This window comes from Drosophila miranda, chromosome 3 (genome assembly GCF_003369915.1).
Source record: "Drosophila miranda strain MSH22 chromosome 3, D.miranda_PacBio2.1, whole genome shotgun sequence".
Taxonomy (NCBI): Eukaryota; Metazoa; Arthropoda; class Insecta; order Diptera; family Drosophilidae; genus Drosophila; species Drosophila miranda.
This window is the reverse complement of record NC_046676.1, coordinates 1,601,500-1,626,151: the sequence shown is the minus strand read 5'-3', so window position 1 is coordinate 1,626,151 and position 24,652 is coordinate 1,601,500. Positions and strand designations below refer to the sequence as shown.

Sequence of the window (24,652 nt, the reverse complement as noted above, 5' to 3'; positions counted from 1 at the left end):
GAGACAGTTCAGGGGATAGGGTTTGACAGAGGGAGTTATAATTATGGCATAAAACCCTAAAAGGTTCATGATCAGCATAATTAGACCTACATATGGGTAGACGGATAGGCCTAAAAGTACGGGTAGGTCTGGATGGAACGGCCAAGTCAATCTGACCCAAGAGAGTTTGGGAGTCAACAGTCACAAGAAGGAGCTTGTGCACGAACATTACGCCATTGCATATTCTGCGATGGTGCAACGACGGCAGGTCAATAAGATTTAGCCTAGACCGGTAGGGTGGCAAGATTCTACCCGAGTCCCAGCTAAAGTTCCGAAGGGCAAAAATTAAAAATTGCTTTTGCACGGATTCAATAACAGCCTGCTGCTCTTTATACTGCGGGCTCCACACACAAGAACAATACTCCAATATAGGACGTACTAACGAGATGTACAGTTGGGTGTTGAAACACATCTTATGATCAAAAAGGATTCCGAGGTCATTTGAACTCGAAATTCGCTCAAGGACATGATTTCCTAGAACATATGAGACAAAATGAGGAGCGCGACGGTAAAATGTCATAAGTTTGCATTTGGAAAGGTTCAGAAAAAGAAGATTAGTTGAACACCACAATAGTAGTTCACTTAGATCAAGTTGAAGGCGTGTGTGCAAATACCAATCAGAGTAAGAAAGACAGATTTTGACATCATCAGCATACATTAGTGTAGTAGAGTATGTTATAACTTGAGGAAGGTCGTTCACAAATAAAATAAACAGAAGCGGGCCCAGATGACTTCCCTGTGGCACACCTGAAGTAACATTAACAGTATTTGACAACACGTTAGAAAACAAAACACGTTGAGTACGGTTAGAGAGATAGGACAAAATCCAATCTAGAAGATTCGTTGGGAACCCTAATAAAGAGAGCTTTTGAATAAGCAGAGCATTGTTCACAGAATCGAATGCCTTGCTGAAGTCCGTAAAAACTACATCCGTCTGCAAACCAATTTGAAAACCCCGGTGGATTAGGTTAGAAAACTCAAGAAGGTTAGTCGATGTTGAACGATGTCTGAAAAAACCGTGTTGCGACGGAGATATCAAGCTGCAACAAAGATGTTGCAGTTGCCGGGTGACCAGGAACTCAAGAAGCTTCGGGATGGCGGAAAGCTTTGCGATACCACGATAGTTTTCAATGTTTGATCTTGAACCTTTTTTGTGAAGCGGAATGATGTAGGACTCATTCCAAATTACTGGGAGACAAGACTGTTCCAAGGAGAGGTTGAAGAGAAAGGTCAAGGGCTTGCAAAGGGACTGGGCACAGTGTTTTAAGATGCAACTTGGTACCTTATCTGGACCCGCAGAAAACGATATGTCCATAGAGGACAAACCTTCCAGAACAACGCTTTCCTCGAAAAAGGGCAGAAAAATGCTGTTAGCTTGAGGTAGCTGGTACGGATACGGAGTGGAGGCGTTGTAAATATGAGACGAGTACGTTGTTTGGAAAAAGTTAGCGAATAAATTTGCAATACCAACAGCAGAAGCTTCTGTTTTGTTCTGGTAATGAAGGGACGGAGGAAAAACGTTTGACTTGCGCTTAGAATTAACGAACGAATAGAATTTTTTAGGAATTTTATTCCTATTCATTTTATTATTTTATTTTATCAGCTATGCATTTTATACATGATTTTTCGGCAATGCTCGATGACAATGTCATTGACTATGCCCTAGGACCTCTCCATGTTAATGTCAACAGCTCATCGTATGGCGCATCATCAACTGTGTCATCGGAGGTAGTGACGCGGTCATCGATGTGTCAACAGCTGAGTCATCGGAGTCCCGGACTGCAGGGTTTCTATTGTCATATGCATACATGCATATTCGGTCTTGCAATTACAGACATACGAATCGCATTCTAAACATAGCAATACACAAATACGGGTTACCGTTTTTGGCCATTATACCTAATATACATACCCAATAAACTATACATAACAAAACACCTGATTTGTACAATAAACAATTCGGTAGTGCAAATCACAAATTATAATTCAATATTCAAAACTATTGATCAAGTACCGTTCGTTGCCTTATATTCGGTTTTATCTGCCTTTCAAACCAGTGCCGTCGACTGCGTGCAAATTAAATAACTGCGGTAGCGGATTGGTTTTAAAAAATTTTGTATTTAACTCTAATTTCACAGATATAGACTTGAGTTGAGGGTTTCCGGCCAAAGGGTTTGCGCGATCTTAGTTTTTAGCTCGACTTTTCGGTTTCGCTTCTGGATCAAGACTTTTTGATCTCTGCATCGTCAATCCCTTTCGGGAATTATTTTTTCTATAAACATTCCGATTGATTTCGCCATCCCGAATATTGGATTTCGTCATCCAAAGATTGACAACTGTAAAATGCTGAAAGTGCAGAATCTGCAGAAAGCCGAGTGTGAGATTTTGGGATTGTGGCGGGAGCGCAAGATTGGGATTGTTTATATCTTGAAAAAAACCAATTAGGTGGAGGCCCAAGATTGAAATTGTTTTGGTCTTAGAAAGCCAAAGATTGTTTACAGCTCGTATAAGAGGTCAATAGAATTGGGTACGTTAACTCCACCGATACATTTTGAAGCTATGATAGAACTCTAATTTCTTCTGATAGTTGTTGAATTTTATTTTCCTCAATTTCTTCTACTGGTGGCATTATTGATTTGGTGAGGACAAATTTGTTTAATTTATTTCAAAATGATCAAAAATAAGGTTGTTAATGGTAAGGCCGTATTACCTAATGTTATTAATGGATGTAGAATATTAACATGTTGAAAGGCAAGTATTTTATCATTTGATTGTACATAGTCAACGAAATCAAAGTCGCTATATTTATGATTCGATATGTATTTCAGAATCTTATTCTTTTCTTTTATGTGTGTTTTGTTGTTTATTTTAAGTGTATTGTTGAATATTAGGAGATAAGATAGTAGGTAGTATTGTCTACGTTATTGTTGCCTAACAAATTTCTTTATTTTTTCCCTTATTTTAGTGCAGTTGGCTTTTAAGCCATTAAGTAAATAAGTGAAAGAGGTCTTTTTATACCCGATACTCAAAATGAGTATAAGGGTGTATTGGATTTGTGGTGAAAATGGATGTGTGTAACGTCCAGAAGAAATCGTTTCCGACCTCATAAAGTATATATATTCTTGATTAGCATCAATAGCCGAGTCGATTGAGCTATGTCTGTCTGTCCGTCTGTCCGTCCCTATAAGCGCCTAGTGCTCAAAGACTAGAAGAGCTGGAGAAACGACATTTTATATCCGGACTTCTGTGATATGTAACTGTTACAAGTATATTTCAAAACTTCGCCCCGCCCCACACAAAGGGCGAAAATCTGTTTCAAAGATACGAGAAAACAGAAAACGCAGAATCGTAGAGGATGACTATATCTTCTAGAGTGCAAAACCAGTGAACCAGATCGTATAATTATTAAATCCAAAATCCACTTTGCCTATTGCAAAATGTGAGTTGAAGGATCTCAGAGACTTCAAGAGCTAGAGCAACCAAATTTGGTACCCACACTCCTGTGATATCGAACCTTGACAAGTTTATTTCAAAATTTCCCCACACCCCCTTCCGCCCCCGCAAAGGACGACAATCTGTGACATCCCCAGATCTCAGAGACTATTGAGGCTAGAGAAAAATAATTTGGTATTCACGCTCCTGTTAGATCTCCCTATATAACGTATATTTACAAATTTCGCCCCACCCCCTTCCGTCTCAACAAAAGACGAAAATCTGTGTCATCCACAATATTGCAGATTCGAGAAAACTAAAAACGCACAATCATAGAGAATGACCATTGTAACGAACCTAAATAGGCTCGCTACAACGCCTCTCCCAACGTGCAATAATACTACAGATCAACCTACCATCCGAGCACCCCCCTAGAAAATACAAGAAGTTTAAATTATAAATTTCCTTACAATAAACCCAGATTCTAAACACCAAAAACAATTTCGCTGCTTTAGTTCACTTGACACCACACTTCACCCACCCACGCACGCCACTCGCCATACGCCGTCAGCGAAGCTCGCCCGCAGCCCGACTCTCTCCCTCTACGACAGGCCACCCTCGACGTCCCCCTTAAGGTTCCATCCATTTCTACAAGTTCCAGAAGTGTCTTGGCGAGCAGGGAGGCACTAGATACCCCAAGCACGACAAAGTCAGTGCGGATCTACTGGATTCCCAGCCACCAGGGCATCGAAGGAAACGAGACGGCGGACGTACTAGCTAAGGAAGGCGTCGGGCTGGCGAATACGAGAACCGAGAACGTGCCTGTCTCCCTTAGAACGCTGCAAAGCGATCTAGAAAAGCAGGCCGGATCACAAACCGAAAGTAGGTGGAGGAGTACCACCGCCTGCAGAACCTCGAAAATCATGTGCAAGGACCGCAATGACAAACTCAGCCACTACCTGCTGCACTTACCACGGAAGGACTGCAGATTATTAGTGGGAATATTAACGGGCCACTGCCTGGCTGCGGCGCATGCAACAAAGCTAGGAATCACAAACAGAGACAGTTGTAGGAAATGTGACGAACCTGGGGCAACCGAAACCCTAGAACATCTTATCTGCAACTGTCCTGCTCTCTTAAGGGCAAGGAGGAAGTACTTGGGCGCGCCAGTGCTGGCATCACTGGAAGATGCCTCCAAGAGGACGCCACAGCAATTACTGGCCTATGCAAAAAATACCTCGATCCTCGAGGACTTCAAAACCCCCTAAACACTGCCGCGACGGTTCATAACCCCCCCTTTCCGGACAACAACTAAGGGCCATACTGGCCTATTTGGGGCCCATCTGAGGGCCGTCCGGGTCAACCTAACCTAACCTAACCTAAGTTTTTATGCAAATAATAGGCATACACTCGCGTTAAAGAACAGATTTTTTATTTATTATACCCGATACTCAAAATGAGTATTGGGGTATATTAGATTTGTGGTAAAAGTGGATGTGTGTAACGTCCAGAAGGAATCGTTTCCGACCCCATAAAGTATATATATTCTTGATCAGCATCAATAGCCGAGTCGATTGGGCCCTGTCTGTCTGTCCGTCTGTCCGTCCGTCCGTCTGTCCGTCCCCTTCAGCGCCTAGTGCTCAAAGACTATAAGAGCTAGAGCAACGATGTTTTGGATCCAGACTTCTGTGATATGTCACTGCTACAAAAATATTTCAAAACTTCGCCCCTCCCACTTCCGCCCCCACAAAGGACGAAAATCTGTGGCATTCACAATTTTAAAGATATGAGAAAACCAAAAACGTAGAATTGTAGAGAATGACCATATCTTTAAGACTGCGGAATCTGAATTGGATCGTATTGTTATTATAGCTAGCATCAAGAAAACAATTTCATTTTTTCTCGCCCTGTCTCTCTCTAACACACACGTAGCATAGGCGGCTTTGCATAGAGTAAAACATTAGCGCCTAGATCTCAGAGACTATAAAAGCTAGAGCAACCAAATTTGGTATCCACACTCTTAATATATCGGACCGAGACGAGTTTGTTTCAAAATTTCGCCACACCCCCTTCCGCCCCCGCAAAGGACGAAAATCTGGGGATATTCAAAAATCTCAGAGACTATTAAGGCTAGAGTAACCAAATTTGGTATCCGCACTTCTGTTAGATCTTACTATAAAACGTGTATCTCAAAATTTCGCCCCACCCCCTTCCGCCCACACAAAGGACGAAAATCTGTTGCATCCACAATATTGCACATTCGAGAAAACTAAAAACGCAGAATCATAGATAATGACCATATCTATCAGATTGCTGAATCTGGATCAGATCAGATCATTTTTATAGCCAATAGGAACAAATCAATTTTCAGTGGCTACGCAGCGCCCGACGTCACGCTCAGACTGATTTTCTGTCTCTCTCGCACGCACTCTTTGTCGTGTCGTTTAATATTAGCGGCGTCTGCCGGAGGAGAGCCATACTGACTTAGTATCGGGTATAACCGTAGAGTTGCGGTGTCCGCAGCAACTCACAACGTTCCCCCTCGTTTATTTATTAAATTAACAAATTATCTGTTAATAATGGTACTTAGTTACTAAAGGCGGAAAAAGATAAGTTAAAAGTTAGCTAAATTTAAATGATTATAAATATTGCATGCAATTAGTTTAAGAGACAGTTCAGGGGATAGGGTTTGACAGAGGGAGTTATAATTATGGCATAAAACCCTAAAAGGTTCATGATCAGCATAATTAGACCTACATATGGGTAGACGGATAGGCCTAAAAGTACGGGTAGGTCTGGATGGAACGGCCAAGTCAATCTGACCCAAGAGAGTTTGGGAGTCAACAGTCACAAGAAGGAGCTTGTGCACGAACATTACGCCATTGCATATTCTGCGATGGTGCAACGACGGCAGGTCAATAAGATTTAGCCTAGACCGGTAGGGTGGCAAGATTCTACCCGAGTCCCAGCTAAAGTTCCGAAGGGCAAAAATTAAAAATTGCTTTTGCACGGATTCAATAACAGCCTGCTGCTCTTTATACTGCGGGCTCCACACACAAGAACAATACTCCAATATAGGACGTACTAACGAGATGTACAGTTGTTTCGTAACGTACGGGTCGTCAAACTCCTTGGACCAACGCTTGATGAACGCTAAAACACCCTTAGCTTTATTTACAGTTGCAGCTATATGGGTGTTGAAACACATCTTATGATCAAAAAGGACTCCGAGGTCATTTGAACTCGAAATTCGCTCAAGGACATGATTTCCTAGAACATATGAGACAAAATGAGGAGCGCGACGGTAAAATGTCATAAGTTTGCATTTGGAAAGGTTCAGAAAAAGAAGATTAGTTGAACACCACAATAGTAGTTCACTTAGATCAAGTTGAAGGCGTGTGTGCAAATACCAATCAGAGTAAGAAAGACAGATTTTAACATCATCAGCATACATTAGTGTAGTAGAGTACGTTATAACTTGAGGAAGGTCGTTCACAAATAAAATAAACAGAAGCGGGCCCAGATGACTTCCCTGTGGCACACCTGAAGTAACATTAACAGTATTTGACAACACGTTAGAAAACAAAACACGTTGAGTACGGTTAGAGAGATAGGACAAAATCCAATCTAGAAGATTCGTTGGGAACCCTAATAAAGAGAGCTTTTGAATAAGCAGAGCATGGTTCACAGAATCGAATGCCTTGCTGAAAGGCAAACTCAAGAAGGTTAGTCGATGTTGAACGATGTCTGAAAAAACCGTGTTGCGACGGAGATATCAAGCTGCAACAAAGATGTTGCAGTTGCCGGGTGACCAGGAACTCAAGAAGCTTCGGGATGGCGGAAAGCTTTGCGATACCACGATAGTTTTCAATGTTTGATCTTGAACCTTTTTTGTGAAGCGGAGTGATGTAGGACTCATTCCAAATTACTGGGAGACAAGACTGTTCCAAGGAGAGGTTGAAGAGAAAGGTCAAGGGCTTGCAAAGGGACTGGGCACAGTGTTTTAAGATGCAACTTGGTACCTTATCTGGACCCGCAGAAAACGATATGTCCATAGATGACAAACCTTCCAGAACAACGCTTTCCTCGAAAAAGGGCAGAAAAATGCTGTTAGCTTGAGGTAGCTGGTACGGATACGGAGTGGAGGCGTTGTAAATATGAGACGAGTACGTTGTTTGGAAAAAGTTAGCGAATAAATTTGCAATACCAACAGCAGAAGCTTCTGTTTTGTTCTGGTAATGAAGGGACGGAGGAAAAACGTTTGACTTGCGCTTAGAATTAACGAACGAATAGAATTTTTTAGGAATTGGAGCAGGAATTGGAGCAGGAATTGGCAAGACGTCGTCAGCAACCAGCACACCCGCACTAGGAGCACTCACCGCGTCAGAAGTGACGGCCACAGAAACTGCAGGGATGGGATTGATGCTGTTGGGGAGTTGGGTGCTCGAAGGAAGCACATTGCTCGGTGTAAAGAACTCCGGAGCCACCGTTGCGCGAGAACAGTGCACACCGAAGAAGCGATAACGAAAAGCAGACTGGGCAAAAAACAATAACAAATTTCCTGCACGAGTCCGATGTGTTACGTTGCAATATTGAATTTATATTAAACACTTGCTTACAAACAAAACACTGGTGGTTAACACAAAGTAGAATCAAATTAAAGAGATGCGATAATAAATCAAAACAAAGACACAACAATGTTGTATGATATTTAGGCAAAGGGCGGAGAATGCGGGAGCAAGAAAAAAACACAACCGGCTTAAGCAAGAGCTACAAGCGACATGTAGGTTACTGTAGGTTAAGTGGTGATTTTATCAAGATTTATTTTGAAAAACACCGGCTGTATTTGCAAAATAAATGGAAAGGAAGCGGAGCGCAAAACAAAAACACGTCTGGTCAGTACGATAGAGAACGAACGAAATCATGCACTCATGAGTGCTTATGAAGCTTGCATCTACGCTGTTTCGCAAGACGACAATGGAATCTTTCAGATGGAATTATGTGGTGCAGCCCTACTCGCTCAGCTTATGCATGAAGTGTATTTGGTGAACTTCAATTGCTCTTATTATTGCTGGTGTGACTCCACAGTCGTTTTGGCTTGGATCAAGAAATGGCCATCCAACTTTAATATTTTGGTCGCTAACAGACTTTCTGTTATTCAGGAACTCACATCTGGAATGCTTGCCGATATGCTTTCTCGAGGATCATTACCCGCTAAGCTCATCAATTCTCATCTTTGGAAGCATGTACCTACATACTTGACAGCCAGTAAGAATCAATCAATGTCTGCTCTTCCAGAGCCGGTTTTGGAGGCACGAAAAAACATACTAATTACAAACTGCGCGTCAAGATATTTGGTGGAAGAATCAAAGTTTGTAAATTCCTTCCCCAAAATGCAGCGAATTTGTGCATATGTATGCAAATTCATTCATCGACGAAAGTCTGGAATAACTGTGGAGGACTTGCGGACAGCAATCTCGTCTATCTACTGAAATAAGAGCCCTGGAAAGCCGAAAGGACATCAAGGCTTCAAGCTCGATCGCCTCGCTTTCGCGTCTTAAAAACTCTACCTTGGACTTCACGGCACGGCACGGCATCCCCTAATATTGTCCAGAAATCATTCCATCACTTCTGCTCTGATACAGCACTTACACGAAAAACATCTTCACGCTGGACCCCAGTCGCTATTAGCCATCATTCGTCAAACGTACTGTCCAATCGGTGGCACACATAATCCAAAAGTGTGTCAGATGCTTTAGAGTGAAGCCTCGAACTCTCGAGTAAATAATGGCAGATCTTCCGGTGGACAGAGTTAGCGAATCTCGTGCATTTTTAGTTACCGGCGTGGACTATTGCGGTCCGTTCCACTTAAGTGTTACATGAGCATTTTTATATGCTTCTCCACTAAGGCGGTCCACATCGAGCTTGCGAAGGATCTTACAACGTAGAAGCTCCTGTCTGCTCTTCGCCGTTTTATTTACACCCGGGGAAGACCGATTCGTATTTGGTCAGACAATGCCATAAATTTTGTTAAGGCGCGGAACGAACTGGCGGAATTTAAGTCGCTATTCCTATGCGACAGTCGTCAGGAAGCCGTGCATCAAGCTTGTCTCAACGATTGCATCGATTGGCGTTTCATTCCTCCCAGATCGCCACATTTTGGAGGATTGTGGGAGGCGGCAGTCAAGCTTGCTGAATATCATCTTCGACGTGCCTTGGATCCTTGCTTCATGGTTTTGATGAGCTGCGCACTCTCGCGTGCAATATCTGTGCAATCATTAATTCAAGGCCATTGTTTCCTCTTTCAGAGAACCCTGCAGATCTCGATGTACTCCCGCCCAGCCATTTTCTGCTTGGCGCCCCTATCACAACCTTCTTGGAGCCGAACTTGGTTCATTTAACCGTCGAAGAAGGTTGGCAGAAGGTCAGACAGCTTCAGCAAATCTTTTGGTCTCGCTAGCGCCAATATTATTTAACCAGTCTTCAAGAAAGAACGAAGTGGCGCACCCGGAACCCTGAGCTTCACGTCAATAATGTCGTTCTTATTAAGGACGAGAACTTCCCTCCGCTGAACTGGCCTCTAGCGAGAATCGTCGAGCTCATTCCAGGATATGATGGCGTATCTCGAGCCGCCTTGATCAGGATTAGCCGAAGATCACTTGCAAAATTATGTCTATTGCATGTACGAGATGAGGTGAAAGGCATCCTTGCACGGGGGAGTATGTCCGGGCGAAACCCGAGTGTAAATTCTTTACTCATCTTTCTATTTCCTATCTTATTCATTTTCTGTAACATTTTGGTCATTTTCACTAAGCTAACGTACCGAAAGCGTATCTTTGCCTTTGCTCGCTCCGCACCATGCTCTCATTTCATTAACTATTCTTTATCTTTGCTCGCGCTTTTATCTTTACTTTCCTTTGCCGTCGCTATGTCGTCAGCAGCTGCGCCTGCTCTAGTCAGCTACCGCTTGATATAGTTGGAGAACAGACCTTTTTCGTCCCCAATTTATTACTTTGGCTCGAGATCGACTCGCTTGCCTCATCCAATTGTATCACTCTTTAATACTATTTTTAAAGGCTCTGGCATCTTCGGCCACCCTCAACACACAAATTAGCAAATACCAACAAATAGAAATAATACCGTTTCCAAATTCATTAAATTGTTAAATTATTAAACAATTATTGTCAGCGAAAAAGGTCGTTGTCTCAATAAAGACTGATATCTCTATTAATCTCTAAAATGGTGAAGTTGGCAGGATGATGAAATATAGCTTATAACCTATTCGCATAGGTACTAAATATACAAAAAACGAGGGGGAACGTTGTGAGTTGCTGCGGACACCGCAACTCTACATTTATACCCGATACTTAGTCAGTATGGCTCTCCTCCGGCAGACGCCGCTAATATTAAACGACACGACAAAGAGTGCGTGCGAGAGAGACAGAAAATCAGTCTGAGCGTGACGTCGGGCGCTGCGTAGCCACTGCAAATTGATTTGTTCCTTTTGGCTATAAAAATGATCTGATCTGATCCAGATTCAGCAATCTGATAGATATGATCATTATCTATGATTCTGCGTTTTTAGTTTTCTCGTATCCTCAATATTGTGGATGCAACAGTTTTTCATCCTTTGTGGGGGCGAAAGGGGGTGGGGCGAAATTTTGAGATGAACGTTTTATAGTGAGATCTAACAGAAGTGCGGATACAAAATTTGGTTACTCTAACTTTAATAGACTCTGAGATTTGTGGATGCCCTAGATTTTCGTCCTTTGCGGGGGCGGAAGGGGGTGTGGCGAAATTTTCACACAAAACGGTCAAGGTCCGATATCACGGGAGTGTGGATACCAAATTTGGTTGCCCTGGCTCTTATAGGTTCTGAGATCCTTGAACTCATATTTTGCAATTGGCAAAACCGACCATGAAACCTGTGTGTTAGAGAGAGACAGAGCGAGAAAGAATGAAATTGTTTTCTTGATTCTAGCTATAATAATTATACGATCTGGTTCAGATTTTGCACTCTAGAAGATATAGTCATCCTCTACGATTCTGCGTTTTATCGTATCTTTAAAAATGTGGATGCCACAGATTTTCGTCCTTTGTGGCGTCGGAAGTGGGCGGGGCAAAGTTTTGAAATATTTTTGTAGCAGTGACATATCACAGAAGTCTGGATCCAAGACATCGTTGCTCTAGCTCTTATAGTCTTTGAGCACTAGGCGCTGAAGGGGATGGACAGACGGACAGACAGACGGACGGACAGACGAACGGACGGACAGACAAACAGGGCTCAATCGACTCGGCTATTGATGCTGATCAAGAATATATACACTTTATGGGGTCGGAAACGATTCCTTCTGGACGTTACACACATCCACTTTTACCACAAATCTAATATACCCCAATACTCATTTTGAGTATCGGGTATAAAAATTTCATAAAAATTGGTCAAGTCGTTTGGGAGCCACAGGCAACGCGACACGAGATTTTTATATCTGTACTAGATGGTAAACCATTTGCCGCAATACTATTTCTGTTGCTCCGAACGATGCCATTTTCTCTATATGAAAACTTTTCCCAGTCACAAACACACAAAACACACACATATGCAAATAGATTTCCTGAATATGTTTACATTTTGTATGGGATATTTCAACATTGTTCATACAAAATATAATATTATTTATTTATTTATTTATTAAATTTATTTATTTATTTATTTATTAAATTAACAAATTATCTGTTAATAATGGTACTTAGTTACTAAAGGCGGAAAAAGATAAGTTAAAAGTTAGCTAAATTTAAATGATTATAAATATTGCATGCAATTAGTTTAAGAGACAGTTCAGGGGATAGGGTTTGACAGAGGGAGTTATAATTATGGCATAAAACCCTAAAAGGGTCATGATCAGCATAATTAGACCTATGTACATATGGGTAGACGGATAGGCCTAAAAGTACGGGTAGGTCTGGATGGAACGGCCAAGTCAATCTGACCCAAGAGAGTTTGGGAGTCAACAGTCCCAAGAAGGAGCTTGTGCACGAACATTACGCCATTGCATATTCTGCGATGGTGCAACGACGGCAGGTCAATAAGATTTAGCCTAGACCGGTAGGGTGGCAAGATTCTACCCGAGTCCCAGCTAAAGTTCCGAAGGGCAAAAATTAAAAATTGCTTTTGCACGGATTCAATAACAGCCGGCTGCTCTTTATACTGCGGGCTCCACACACAAGAACAATACTCCAATATAGGACGTACTAACGAAATGTACAGTTGTTTCGTAACGTACGGGTCGTCAAACTCCTTGGACCAACGCTTGATGAACGCTAAAACACCCTTAGCTTTATTTACAGTTGCAGCTATATGGGTGTTGAAACACATCTTATGATCAAAAAGGACTCCGAGGTCATTTGAACTCGAAATTCGCTCAAGGACATGATTTCCTAGAACATATGAGACAAAATGAGGAGCGCGACGGTAAAATGTCATAAGTTTGCATTTGGAAAGGTTCAGAAAAAGAAGATTAGTTGAACACCACAATAGTAGTTCACTTAGATCAAGTTGAAGGCGTGTGTGCAAATACCAATCAGAGTAAGAAAGACAGATTTTGACATCATCAGCATACATTAGTGTAGTAGAGTATGTTATAACTTGAGGAAGGTCGTTCACAAATAAAATAAACAGAAGCGGGCCCAGATGACTTCCCTGTGGCACACCTGAAGTAACATTAACAGTATTTGACAACACGTTAGAAAACAAAACACGTTGAGTACGGTTAGAGAGATAGGACAAAATCCAATCTAGAAGATTCGTTGGGAACCCTAATAAAGAGAGCTTTTGAATAAGCAGAGCATGGTTCACAGAATGGAATGCCTTGCTAAAGTCCGTAAAAACTACATCCATCTGCAAACCAATTTGAAAACCACGGTGGATTAAGTTAAAAAGATCAATAAGGCTAGTAGGTGTTGAACGATGTCTGAAAGAACCGTGTTTCGACGGAGATATCAAGCTGTAACAAAGATGTTGCAGTTGCCGGGTGACCAGGAACTCAAGAAGCTTTGAGATGGCGGAAAGCTTTGCGGTATCACGATAGTTTTCAATATTTGATCTTGAACCTTTTTTGTGAAGCGGAATGATGTAGGACTCAAAGAGAGACAAGACTGTTCCAAAGAGGGCTTGAAGAGAAAGATCAAAGGCTTGCAAAGAGACTGGGACATGGGACTAGGACTAAAAACTATGCTCTGTAGAAGCTGACAGAATGCTTCCGCGCATCATTTTCCTGTTAGGAAGGTGGACGGCACTGGATCTAAGGAAGCTAAATCCCAAGAAGACCCCAGGTGAGGATGATAGACAACATCGTGGCAAAAGCGCTGCCACACAGGGCGGATTTGTATCTGCTTCTAATCCTCAACGCGGCACTAAGGCTAGCGTTCTCCCAAAGCATGGAAATTTGCACGCATTGTCATTATACCAAAGCCAGAAGAGCCACCAGAGGACCTCAACAACCATTGGCCAATCAGCCTTCTCCCGACTTTCGGCAAAATGCTAGAGGGCTGCATACTACATAGCCATCCCGAACCACCAATTTGGGTTTCGGTGGCACGGTGGCAGCATACCTCGACATAGCACAGTCTTTGATTGGGTGTGGCACGAAAGACTGCTCGCCAAACTCAAGGTGCTGCTCAACCCCAAATTGTTTCAGGTCATCAAAGCTTCCTGTTGTGTGTGCTTGGTCCGACCCTATATTCCCTATTCACTCATAACATGTTAAAACCCACCACGGTTCAAGCGGCTTAAAATGGAATATGGATAAGGAGGGAGGGACACCATACCTTGAGTCATCCTGCATGGGGAGCCCGTTGAGTAGCGCAGGTACCACGCCTACCTCGGAGTTACGCTGGATGCCCAGCTAACATTCGCCAATTACACCCGAGGCCTGAGGAGCAGGCTAGAAAGCTAGGCTCGTAAAATGTACTATCTGCTTAAGCACAACAGCAAACTTAAGCTTAAAAACAAAGTTCTGACCTACAACGCTTTATTAGCCCCATTCTGAAAATACGGCGTCCAGGTTTACGGTATCGTCGCAAAAACCAACCTTGCGCGAATCTGCACTTTCCATAGAACCAGACGGTGAATCGCCGTCCATAATGCCATACCATAATGCTACTGGACCTGGACCGCTGAGAACGTTTAATGTTATTCATTCCGTTTTGCCAACCCATTTAAAAAAAGTTGTGGTTACGACCCGCCTCTTTACCACCGTGGCCTATCGTTCCCAGCTAGTTCACGGGGAAGTCAGGGGGTGTTTCCGACCCGATAAACCAGGGGACGGATTGAACAAAAACAAAAAAAAACATACAAACAAAAAACAACTAACTTTTCGACCAGACCTGTCTTCGTTGGCACTCTCTTTAGTGGTGATATTTGATATTATTATCCCTAGCGAGGTCCCTCCCTTCCATGAGCGCCACCTTTTAATTCGTGCGCTCCCTTTTCATTTTCGGGGTCGCGCTCTTCTTCTCGCCCTCGTCCCACCCAACTACTTTTTTCTATTCACTCATATCTACACTTTAACTTTCATATTATATTCATATTATATTTTCTTATTTACCTGTTTTTAACAATATTAATTAATAAACTAGATTCTGCGGACGAAAACAAATACTAATACAAAAAATACTACAAAAAAATTAACCCTATCTCTGCCGAGTTAGAAGCCCCCATGGAAAGTTGTTGCTTCCTTATGCTCGCGGATGTTTATGTTTGATCGTGGTTTTTGTTCTGTGTTTAATCGTGATAATTTTATTTAATTGTGTTTCGGACGGGTGTATGTGTGTGAAATGGGGGGATTGCGATGTGTTGTGAATGAGTATACGTGCGTGGGTTGTGTTTGGATGACGGTGGATGATATGAATCGTGTGTGTGTGTATTTTTGTTTTGGAGTCCGGATTCCGGTGGGGTAGCGGCAAAGGTTTGTTCTCCGTCGATGCTCCGCTGTCTTCTCCTGTGCTGGTGTTCCTCTGGCGGCTCCCACACCAGTTTTCCGGCCTGCCCAGTACCGGTCTGCTGCTGCCGAAGTTCGCCGCTGAAGTTGATTCCTCCTGTTACAGATGTCGTGGAGGGATTCTCGACTCTACGATCACCAATTTTTCTTCCCTTTTTTTGTTTTCTTTGATTTTCTACCGGAAATCTCTTCCTCCTCCTCCTCGTCCCGTCTCCTTTCCTCCCACACAACTCTGCCACTGCCTCCCAGGATCCACAACAGATGTCGCTGTCTTTTTGTCTCCTCCAGCCCTGACATCTATCGTCTCCCCCAAGCCGCCCATAACATAGTTTTAACAATTGCAGTATATAAAGTTATCGTATATTGTTATTTGTGTTGATTGCCATTATTAAAAAAAAAAAATAAACACCTTATCAAAAAAAAAGATGACAGTAAAAATATATTAAAATTATTTCAATTTAAAATAGGAATATGGCAATAATTATTCTATCTAATTATTATTATTATCTTAAAAATGGTTTGTTGTAGAAACTTTCGGTTTGTTGCAGTCTAATCCACAAAATATAGAAAGAAAATTAATCACATTAACAAATAAAAAAGAATGAAGTTGAATCCAGATGAATTTCAAAAGTCTCACTACACGAAAGTCTAAAAGGAGTAGCTTGACGAGCTACTTACGATTGCTAGATTATAGTACGATTTTCCAATATAAACGAGGGGGAAATTTGCGAGTTGCTGCTGCGACCGCAACTCTACATTTATACCCGATACAAAGTCAGTATGGCTACATTGAGCGACAATGTGTGCGAGCGGGAAAGAAAGAAAACGTATCTGAATCGTATCGTCGGGCGCTGCTTAGCCACTGCAAATTTATTTGTTCTTTTTGGCTAAAAAAATGATCCGATCTGATCCAGATTCAGCAATCTGATAGATAAGGTCATTTTCTATGATTGTGCGTTTTTAGTTTTCTCGAATCTTAATATTGTGGATGCCACAGATTTTCGTCCTTTGTGGGGGCGGAAGGGGCTGGGGCGAAATTTTGAGATATACGTTTTATAGTGAGATCGAACAGGAGTGTGGATACCACTTTTGGTTACTCTAGCCGTAATAGTCTCTGAGATTTGTGGATGGCTCAGATTTTTGTTCTTTGCGGGAGCGGAAGGGGGTGTGGCGAAACTTTGAATCAAACCTCTCAAGGTCCGATATCACAGGAGTGTGGATACCAAATTTAGTTGCTCTAGCTCTTATAGTCTCTGAGATCCCTTAACTCACAGTTTGCAATAGGCAAAGCGGACCATGAAACCTGTGTGTTAAAGAGAAACAGAGCGAGAGAGAATGAAATTGTTTTTTTTTATTTTGGCTTTAATAATTATACGATCTGGTTCACTGGTTTTGCACTCTAGAAGATATAGTCATCCTCTACGATTCTGCGTTTTCTCGTATCTTTGAAACTGTGGATTCCACCGATTTTTGCTCGCATCTTTAAAATTGTGGATGCCACAGATTTTCGCCTTTTGTGGGGGCGGTAGTGGGCGGGGCAAAGTTTTGAAAAATTGTAGCAGTGAGAAATCACAGAAGTCTGGATACAAAATTTTGTTGCTCTAGCTTTTATAGTCTTTGAGCACTAGTCGTTCATACGGACGGACAAACAGACATGGCTCAATCGACTCGGCTATTGATGCTGAGCAAGAATATATATACTTTATGGGGTCGGAATACTCATTTTGAGTATCGGGTATAATAATTTAAAACGTTCAAGGTGTGTACCTGTTTGTGTACAAAAGTACATAATCAGGTGCCGGCGGATTCAGTTGTGCTTGCATTTTTTGCGAATAATTCGTTAAGTTGCAACGGAATACAGAATAACAACAGGATCTCTTGGACATGGTAAGTACATAGGTAGGAAAGGAAGAACACACTGGCACCATCCACCATCTACCAGCAGACAGAAAGCAGCTGATGAGCATAAAATTACAAAGTTTTCACAACTTTAAAATAGTATATTAGCTATTTTATTTGCTATAATAAAACAATCAATACATGTACAATAAACGTTACCCTTTGAACTCCTTTAAAAACTGCAGCAGCTCGGTCTGGAAATCGGTTTGGCCTTGGCTGCTCGCAATTTACTGTAGTATCTCCCGCTTTGTTTCCTGGTGCTCATCCTGTTACTTCTGCTGCTCTTTTTGGACTTCCAGCAATCTCCAGAAGATTTCCCAGTTTTATCCGCTTTTGTGCGCTTTGGTTGCAGAAATCTGTCACGGTCGACATTAACGGAATTATTTCGGGACCCCCCAAAAATCCGTATTACCATCATGCCAAATAAATATAGCAATATTTTCCATCTATGCTGTTAATTTGGACATGCGTGTATTCTTTGTTTATTTAGTGGCTGCAAAATACTAATCATAAAACAATATTACAAATACATACCCATGTACAAATGTTTACTTATTACCACCAATTGCTGGTCTCTTCATTTTTTATTGTGTCTGTTGTTTTTTTTCTTTTTTTTACTAATTACGACTTGAAAAATATCTAGGCGCGAACTTTATTTTGCCCTTCATTGTTTTTCATTGTTCCAACGTTCCCTAATTTTTTCCCTATTATTACATACGATCAATGCCTTTTTTTGCACGGTTTTTTACACAGGTTTTTCGGGACCCAATCTACCGTATAAAAACAGAATTTGGTGTATGCACTAACCATACAGTATATAGATGTGCCAGTTCAGAGACTTCGGCTGTGGCGTTCGGGTCATTACGCGTCATTATGAGAGAGCGCAGAGAGAACCTCTTTGCATGTGTTAGTACACACGCAATAAGTTCCCAGCAGTACTGGGAACTTGTTCCAGACCAGGGGTACTTTCTTTACTAACCATTAACAATGCTTTTCATCATTTCCATTTTTACCCGCAATGTCCCACGACATGGGGACCAGCGACACCACATCGTTTACCCCCGAACTAGTGATATGGGTACTCATCTAGTAGCTAGTGAAATGAGTACCCATGTAGCACCTAGTGAAATGGGTACCCATGTTGTAGATAGTGAAATGGGTAACCATGAAGTAGGTTATCAATCTTTATTTCATTTCATATTTAAATTTTTAGTTTTTAAATTTACTAATTAAGGTCTGCTGTTCGCGGTGGTACTGTTTTTGAAAAAACGTTTCTTTTGCAGCTGTAGGGCCTTCCTAAGCTGAACTTCAGCTGATCCAGTCCCCGTATCTACAGTTATGGCATCTATAAATATAACATACAGATATAATAGGCATACAAAAAAACCAAAAAGCAAATAAGCCTACCAATCAAAACTCCAAAGAAGTTCTTTACATTTTTCAGTGTCACTTTCCATTTTTTCATTTTCGTCGATTGTCTCTCCTATTTCGCGGCCTTCAACTTTTTCTATTTCACTGCACGACACTGTTTCTCCGCTAACACGATTATGTTTGGCTGCATATTTTTCTTATATTTCTTTATTGAGCCTACGCAAATGCCGTTCGCTATACATTTGCTTTGACTTACTGTTTAAAATTGAATAATTATAATCACTTGGACAGCCGCACTGATTTGCACAAAGGCACAAACGAAAACAAAAAAGGGAAAGGAGAAGAGCAGATCAGCATCATTTTTAGCTACCTGCTCTCTTCATTTGGTTCGGCGTTCGTTTACCATAGGGTTAGTCCGGAAAGTACCCATGTAAGAACCAGCCAAATCAGTAGTTCGGGCATGGTCGGTCGCCACCGCCAGTACTAGAGGGTAATTTCTGTTTTCTGTTGTGCCTCCAGAATATTTTAATGCATGGGTACACACGCATTCTTACGTACTTTGCATGTGTGTGTTCTAGTATTGCTGGCCGCTAGAACTGAAATTTAAGTTTGGTTCTTGTTTTGGGTGTTTTGATGAACTGACCCACCGCCACAAAATATATGAAGAATGGGCAGGGGGTGGTCGTATGGTACACTTGGGCGCGGAAAATAAAATAAAAGCTGTTATTTGTTTGATTTGTATTACAAAATTTAAAATATTACAATAATATAATTATACATTTATTTCCTTATTTTAAACAGGTTGATTATAAATTATAAAAATTATGTAAACGCCGTCGGTTCTCGACTTCTTTGTTTATTATAACTAAAATAATGATGTATCTAAATATACGATATAAGAAAATATATATATGTACTAAAATAAATATGCATAAATACATATATAGAATAGAAATTTTTTATTTATTTATTAAAATTAATCTGACTTTTGAGTCGACTTGATATGACTTAATGCACTTTAAGAAGCCTCCAGAATTAATCATTGTTCGAAGAGCAGCGGATGGTCGATACCATCCATTTCGGGGATTGTCCGTAAGGTTTTGCCGTTCCGAAAATTTCCCAGTTGGTCCACCATCCATTTTGGATGTTCCTAAACCACACGTGGCTATGCGATAGTTAGCCGATGGTTTTCAAATGCAACTCTGAATAATTGTAATTCACAACGAAAAAATGGTATTCACTGCGAAAACGTAAACTATGATTTTGCAAAATTAACAAAAAACAACAACAATCATGCCCAATGGTTCGGAAGCATTCCAGGCTCGCTGAAATTGCAAGTGTGTGGCGAATAAATGGCAGACGACTGACAACATAGAACAAAAATTTTTATGCTCTGTAAATGCTTTATTTTATGCATAATTTATTCTTTACTAATGAGATTTTTTCGAATATTATCGAGTTGGATCTGGACGGATTATGTAGCTCTAGCACCTTTTCTGGCAACAAGGGCCCCCGCCAAAGCGAACCATAAAAGACGACACTCCTTGGATGGCAGAGATTGCCAGAGAGCGACTCGAAGAGCAGAAGGACCTTCACAGGAAGAAGGAAGAACATGAAATAAGGAAGGAAAAGATGGTCGAGGACCTCATCAACACGCAAAAAAAATTCCAGAATGATTTATTGGAAGTGCTGAAAAATAATAATAAATAACTTTATAATTTGCATTACGGTCTAAACAATATTTTGCGATTGCAGATCGTATCTGTTCTGCTGACTGATTCAAGTCACCAGATCTATTGCTGCTATCGGGCAGCATGATTCGAATAATTTTCTGTTGAACCACGGCCGAAATAATTGCTACATCTTCATCATCCATTATAAGAAAAAAATTAATAAATCTTCCGCAAAAATTTGATGTACATGTTATCAGCTGTTTTTGACGGATAGTGGATGGCTGATGTGTGTGTGTGAATCGGAGTCTCACATCTCTCAAAAAATCCCACCATTCCCCCGATATGGGCCTAAATTGCAGAGCTTATTAGGAACATACCAGATGGATGGTGGAACAACTGGGAATTTTTCGGAGCGGCAAAACCTTTCCGAACATCCCCGAAATGGAATAGCCTGGTTTGTGATTTTTAAAAGTAAATCGGAACATTTTTGTGAGAGTATAAACCCGATCCTGTCAGATATAATACAATATGAAAATTGTGTCCGTTGTGGGCAATAACGGTTATGGCTACCACCACGTAACTTTAGACGGCAAACAGACGTTACTGATCTGACAATTTTGAAACGTATTTCGTATCCAAAATGTATGCCTCACGTAATATGTTGATCTGTCATGTTAATGGTTTTTATTTAATGCGCGTGTTGGTTTGTTTCAAGACACTGTATATCATTGTTTATTTGAACGTGACGTATTTTAGTATTTTTTCTATGAATTTTACGTATCTCATGTAAAAGCCCTTAAATAAATAAATTTTAATTTTCTCTTAAATTTTTGTATTTGTTTTTAGTAAAATTTACCGTGTGATTAGAAATAAATTGGTAATATACATAAAGTTATCCAAAAACTGTACCATAATTAGTTGTTACTACTATGCCAAGAAATCGGTGTGATACCTTGACTGTACAACGACTACGAATTTTGATAAATAGTTTCAACACAACCTTGTGTAAATTTGACACTTCTGGTGACAACCGGAAATGGATTGCAGAATTTCCTTTCCTTTTCTGCTTTGGACCGAACAATACGGAATTTTCGAGATTGTAGTTGAAACTGTAGAAATAACGCAACGTAAGTGTTTTGACTCGAGAGAACAGAACTTTCACCGAATTAACGAAATTTCTCACCTAGATGCCACGAGAAATAAAAGAAGTTAAAGATTTTCTTAATAAAGCACGTCGTTCAGATGCGCGTGCTGTGAAAATCAAGAAGAATCCTACGAATACTAAATTCAAGATCCGCTGCTCGCGCTTTTTGTACACGCTAGTGGTACAGGATAAGGAAAAAGCGGACAAAATTAAGCAATCTTTGCCCCCAGGATTGCAAGTCAAGGAGGTCAAGTAGTGCTTCGTTCGTATCCGAATCATCACGAGCAGTGCATAAATTCGATTTGTCTGGATTCAAATACTTCTTTAAATAAAATCGATTTTTAAAAATAGCAAACAAAACATGTACAACGATTGAAAAAAAAACAGCAAATATTCCTACGGTGGCACTAGCCCCCACTAGAAGCTTAAAACTAATTTTATTAATGAAGCTCCTAACAGTGTCATTAGTTTTCGATCTTTAAGAACATGAAACTGGTTTGCTTTAAATATACAAAGCTCGCACATCATTTTCATAAATTTTAAAACTGAAGGGAATCATTTTCAATATCAATGATATAACAATGAATTAAACGCACGTGTAACTATGCCTTTGAGAATAATCACCAGAAAGTAGAACTTGAGCGAATTTCGTATTATTTACCTTCGTTTACTTTATGATATATGTATGTACATACATATGTACATGTGTGTAGTTCTGCAATCGGTCGGACACTCGGAATTTATATCCGGCGTGCAGTAAAAATATGACTTAAATAGTGAGAAACTAGTCTGAAAAAAACTGACCGGGTACAAATGTTGCAGCAACTCAACGTAACCTCTCGTTAGCTTTTTTTTATTTTTACGGTAATTTATTTATTGAATGTTCTTTCTTGGAGACTGAAGACAAGTAGATAAATCCTTATCTAATATATTTAATTATTTATTACAATTAATAATTTAGAGTACGGCCCTAAATAATAAACTCGGTTGAAGTTTAGGTGACATCCAGGGAGACAGCGTTGCTATACTCGCGTCTTTTAAATGCATTTCTTATTTCTGGTAATCCGGTTTACTAGTTGAATGATTCGAAATTTTTTTTTTTCGAAATCCATATTGCTGCATTGTGATTGCACTATGGGTGTGTAGCTTTTCAAATATCTTTGATAGACACGACAGAAGACTGATAGGTTTATATGATGATGGGACTTGTCCTTTCCGGCTTTAAGGATCATTGTGATGACAGATTTCTTCCATTGTTGAGGATAGTAGCCTTGTTTCATCATGCTGTTGAATATTATGGTGAAAAAATGTACTACATAGTTCGGCAATTCTATGAACAATTTAGAGGAGTCGAAGTCGTGGGCCGGTGCTTATTTTGTTTGGAGACATTGTCTTTAATGACTCTTATATGTAACTTCTGCTTGGAATATTATAGGCGATGTTGCTTTAAGATTATTGTTTAGTGGCAGTACAAAGCTATTTGTTGCTGGATGTGGTTTGAATATATTTTTTATATGGACAGAAAATGTTTTTGCCTTCTCTTTGTCACTTTGAGCTCACTCTTCTATTTGGGTATGTAACGGTTATTCAAACTTGATTGGTATACATACGCCTGCTTTAGCTTTCCACAGTGGGAATCTTTTCTTGTTTGGAGAGAGTTTTTTTATATTGTATGTTTGAGGTTTCTCTCATTTAGGACTTTGCGCAGTAAATGGCTGGCTATTTTTAATCGCACCTTCGAGGCAGGTGATCTATGGGCTTCCCATTCCCGCCGAAGTCTTCTCTTATCGCGTAGCAGCTCTTCAATATGCCAGGGAACACGACTGCTGTTGTGAATTTAATTACCCTGGAGTGTTTTACAGCCATTAATTACATTACATTAATGCTTCAGCTGAGCTTTCTGTCATCTTTACAGTAGATATTTGGGCAGCCGTCAATATGGAAACTTACATATTTAATTTACTTGAGCCTATTTATATGTTTTGCTAGAAGATAGAAAGTGTGGGCGTTTTGAGCACTGTGGATGGTCGTAAAGGTAAAGAAGGATTGGCAAGGGATACGATGATAGATCTCTACTCGAATCTGCGCCTGCGGTACTCTTCTTATAACAGCAAAATCAATCAAGTCGGGTTGCATTTTTGGATCTGTTGGCCAATATGTAGGCCTGCCCGGAGAAATAAACTCAATCTTGTTTCGTGGTGTGTGTTTACCATTATATAGTTGTCTTCCTTTCGGGTTGCTGAGTCGAGATCACCAATGGGTGTGCTTGCATTGTAATCACCAGTTGCTATAAAGCGGTCACCTAATAGATCGAAGAACTTTACAAATTCTGCTTCGGAAGCGGAGAAGCGTGGTGGATTTGCGCTTTGAGTTTCGATATAAATTGATGTGGGCTTTAAATAAATTGTAGGAAATAATTGGACGTTGACATGCAATGACTGCATCTTGCAAGAGGCGATGCAAATACCGCACCGTCAATTGGCCCGTCTGAATCCAGCAGAAGGCTTTTACGCGAGCATGCAGCAAAGATAGCTGTTAGACTATGGGCTGTCTATGTCACCCCTGATCAAGTTGTGCACAGAAATCACAGAAAATCGCAGTCCACTAGAGTAAGATGGGAGTCTCACACCCGCATCCCAGTTAAGGCCCCGCAGAGCAAAGAGTAAAACGTTTTTCTGTACTGATTCTATACGGTCCTGGTGTACTTTGTACTGAGGGCACCATACACAGGAGCCGTATTCTAAGATCGGACGAACAAGCGAGGTATAGAGAGTCTTTGTTATATAGGGGTCGTCAAATTCCTTTAAACCAAGCACGCCCATGGCCTTATTTACCATGGTAGAAATGTGTTCAGAAAACTTTAACTTGGGGTCTAACATAACACCCAGATCATCCACCAAGATCATCCACCAGGGTAATTCACATAGGTTATAGGGAGCTAACAAGGTTTAACAAGTTTACCCAACACCATGACTTAAATTTATTGAGATCGGATTGCAAGTGAGAATGAAATGAAATATTCTTATTCTGGACACAGAGTATAACATTATCCGCATACATAAATACTTGAGAGTATGTTAATATCGAAGGCAAGT

The 24,652-nt window shown here is 40.7% G+C and overlaps 1 protein-coding gene and 2 long non-coding RNA genes across 4 annotated transcripts; 1 reads left to right on the top strand and 2 right to left on the bottom strand.

Annotated features, from left to right (window-relative positions):
* Positions 1 to 17,029: 17,029 nt before the first annotated feature.
* On the bottom strand, positions 17,030 to 19,457 carry LOC117188480. Of its 2 annotated transcripts, none has more exons than XR_004472594.1 (3): positions 18,777 to 19,457; positions 17,904 to 18,714; positions 17,030 to 17,820 (listed from the first exon to the last, which is right to left on the bottom strand). It is a non-coding gene; the product is annotated as an uncharacterized LOC117188480 (long non-coding RNA). The 2 variants fall into 2 exon arrangements; XR_004472595.1 differs by having other exon boundaries at positions 17,030 to 17,709.
* Positions 19,458 to 21,428: 1,971 nt separating this feature from the next.
* LOC117188171 (60S ribosomal protein L38) lies at positions 21,429 to 21,929 on the top strand. Its single transcript, XM_033391616.1, has 2 exons — positions 21,429 to 21,540; positions 21,601 to 21,929. Exon 2 carries the CDS (start codon positions 21,601 to 21,603, stop codon positions 21,811 to 21,813), a length of 213 nt encoding a protein of 70 aa, XP_033247507.1. The 5' UTR covers positions 21,429 to 21,540; the 3' UTR covers positions 21,814 to 21,929.
* LOC117188172 lies at positions 21,825 to 23,742 on the bottom strand. The gene is made up of 2 exons (XR_004472495.1): positions 23,168 to 23,742; positions 21,825 to 22,841 (listed from the first exon to the last, which is right to left on the bottom strand). It is a non-coding gene; the product is annotated as an uncharacterized LOC117188172 (long non-coding RNA).
* Between the last annotated feature and the right edge of the window lie 910 nt (positions 23,743 to 24,652).

Bases quoted from the DNA above. Each gene is read 5' to 3' on its own strand.
- LOC117188171 (XM_033391616.1), top strand. From the start codon at position 21,601: ATGCCACGAGAAATAAAAGAAGTTAAAGATTTTCTTAATAAAGCACGT.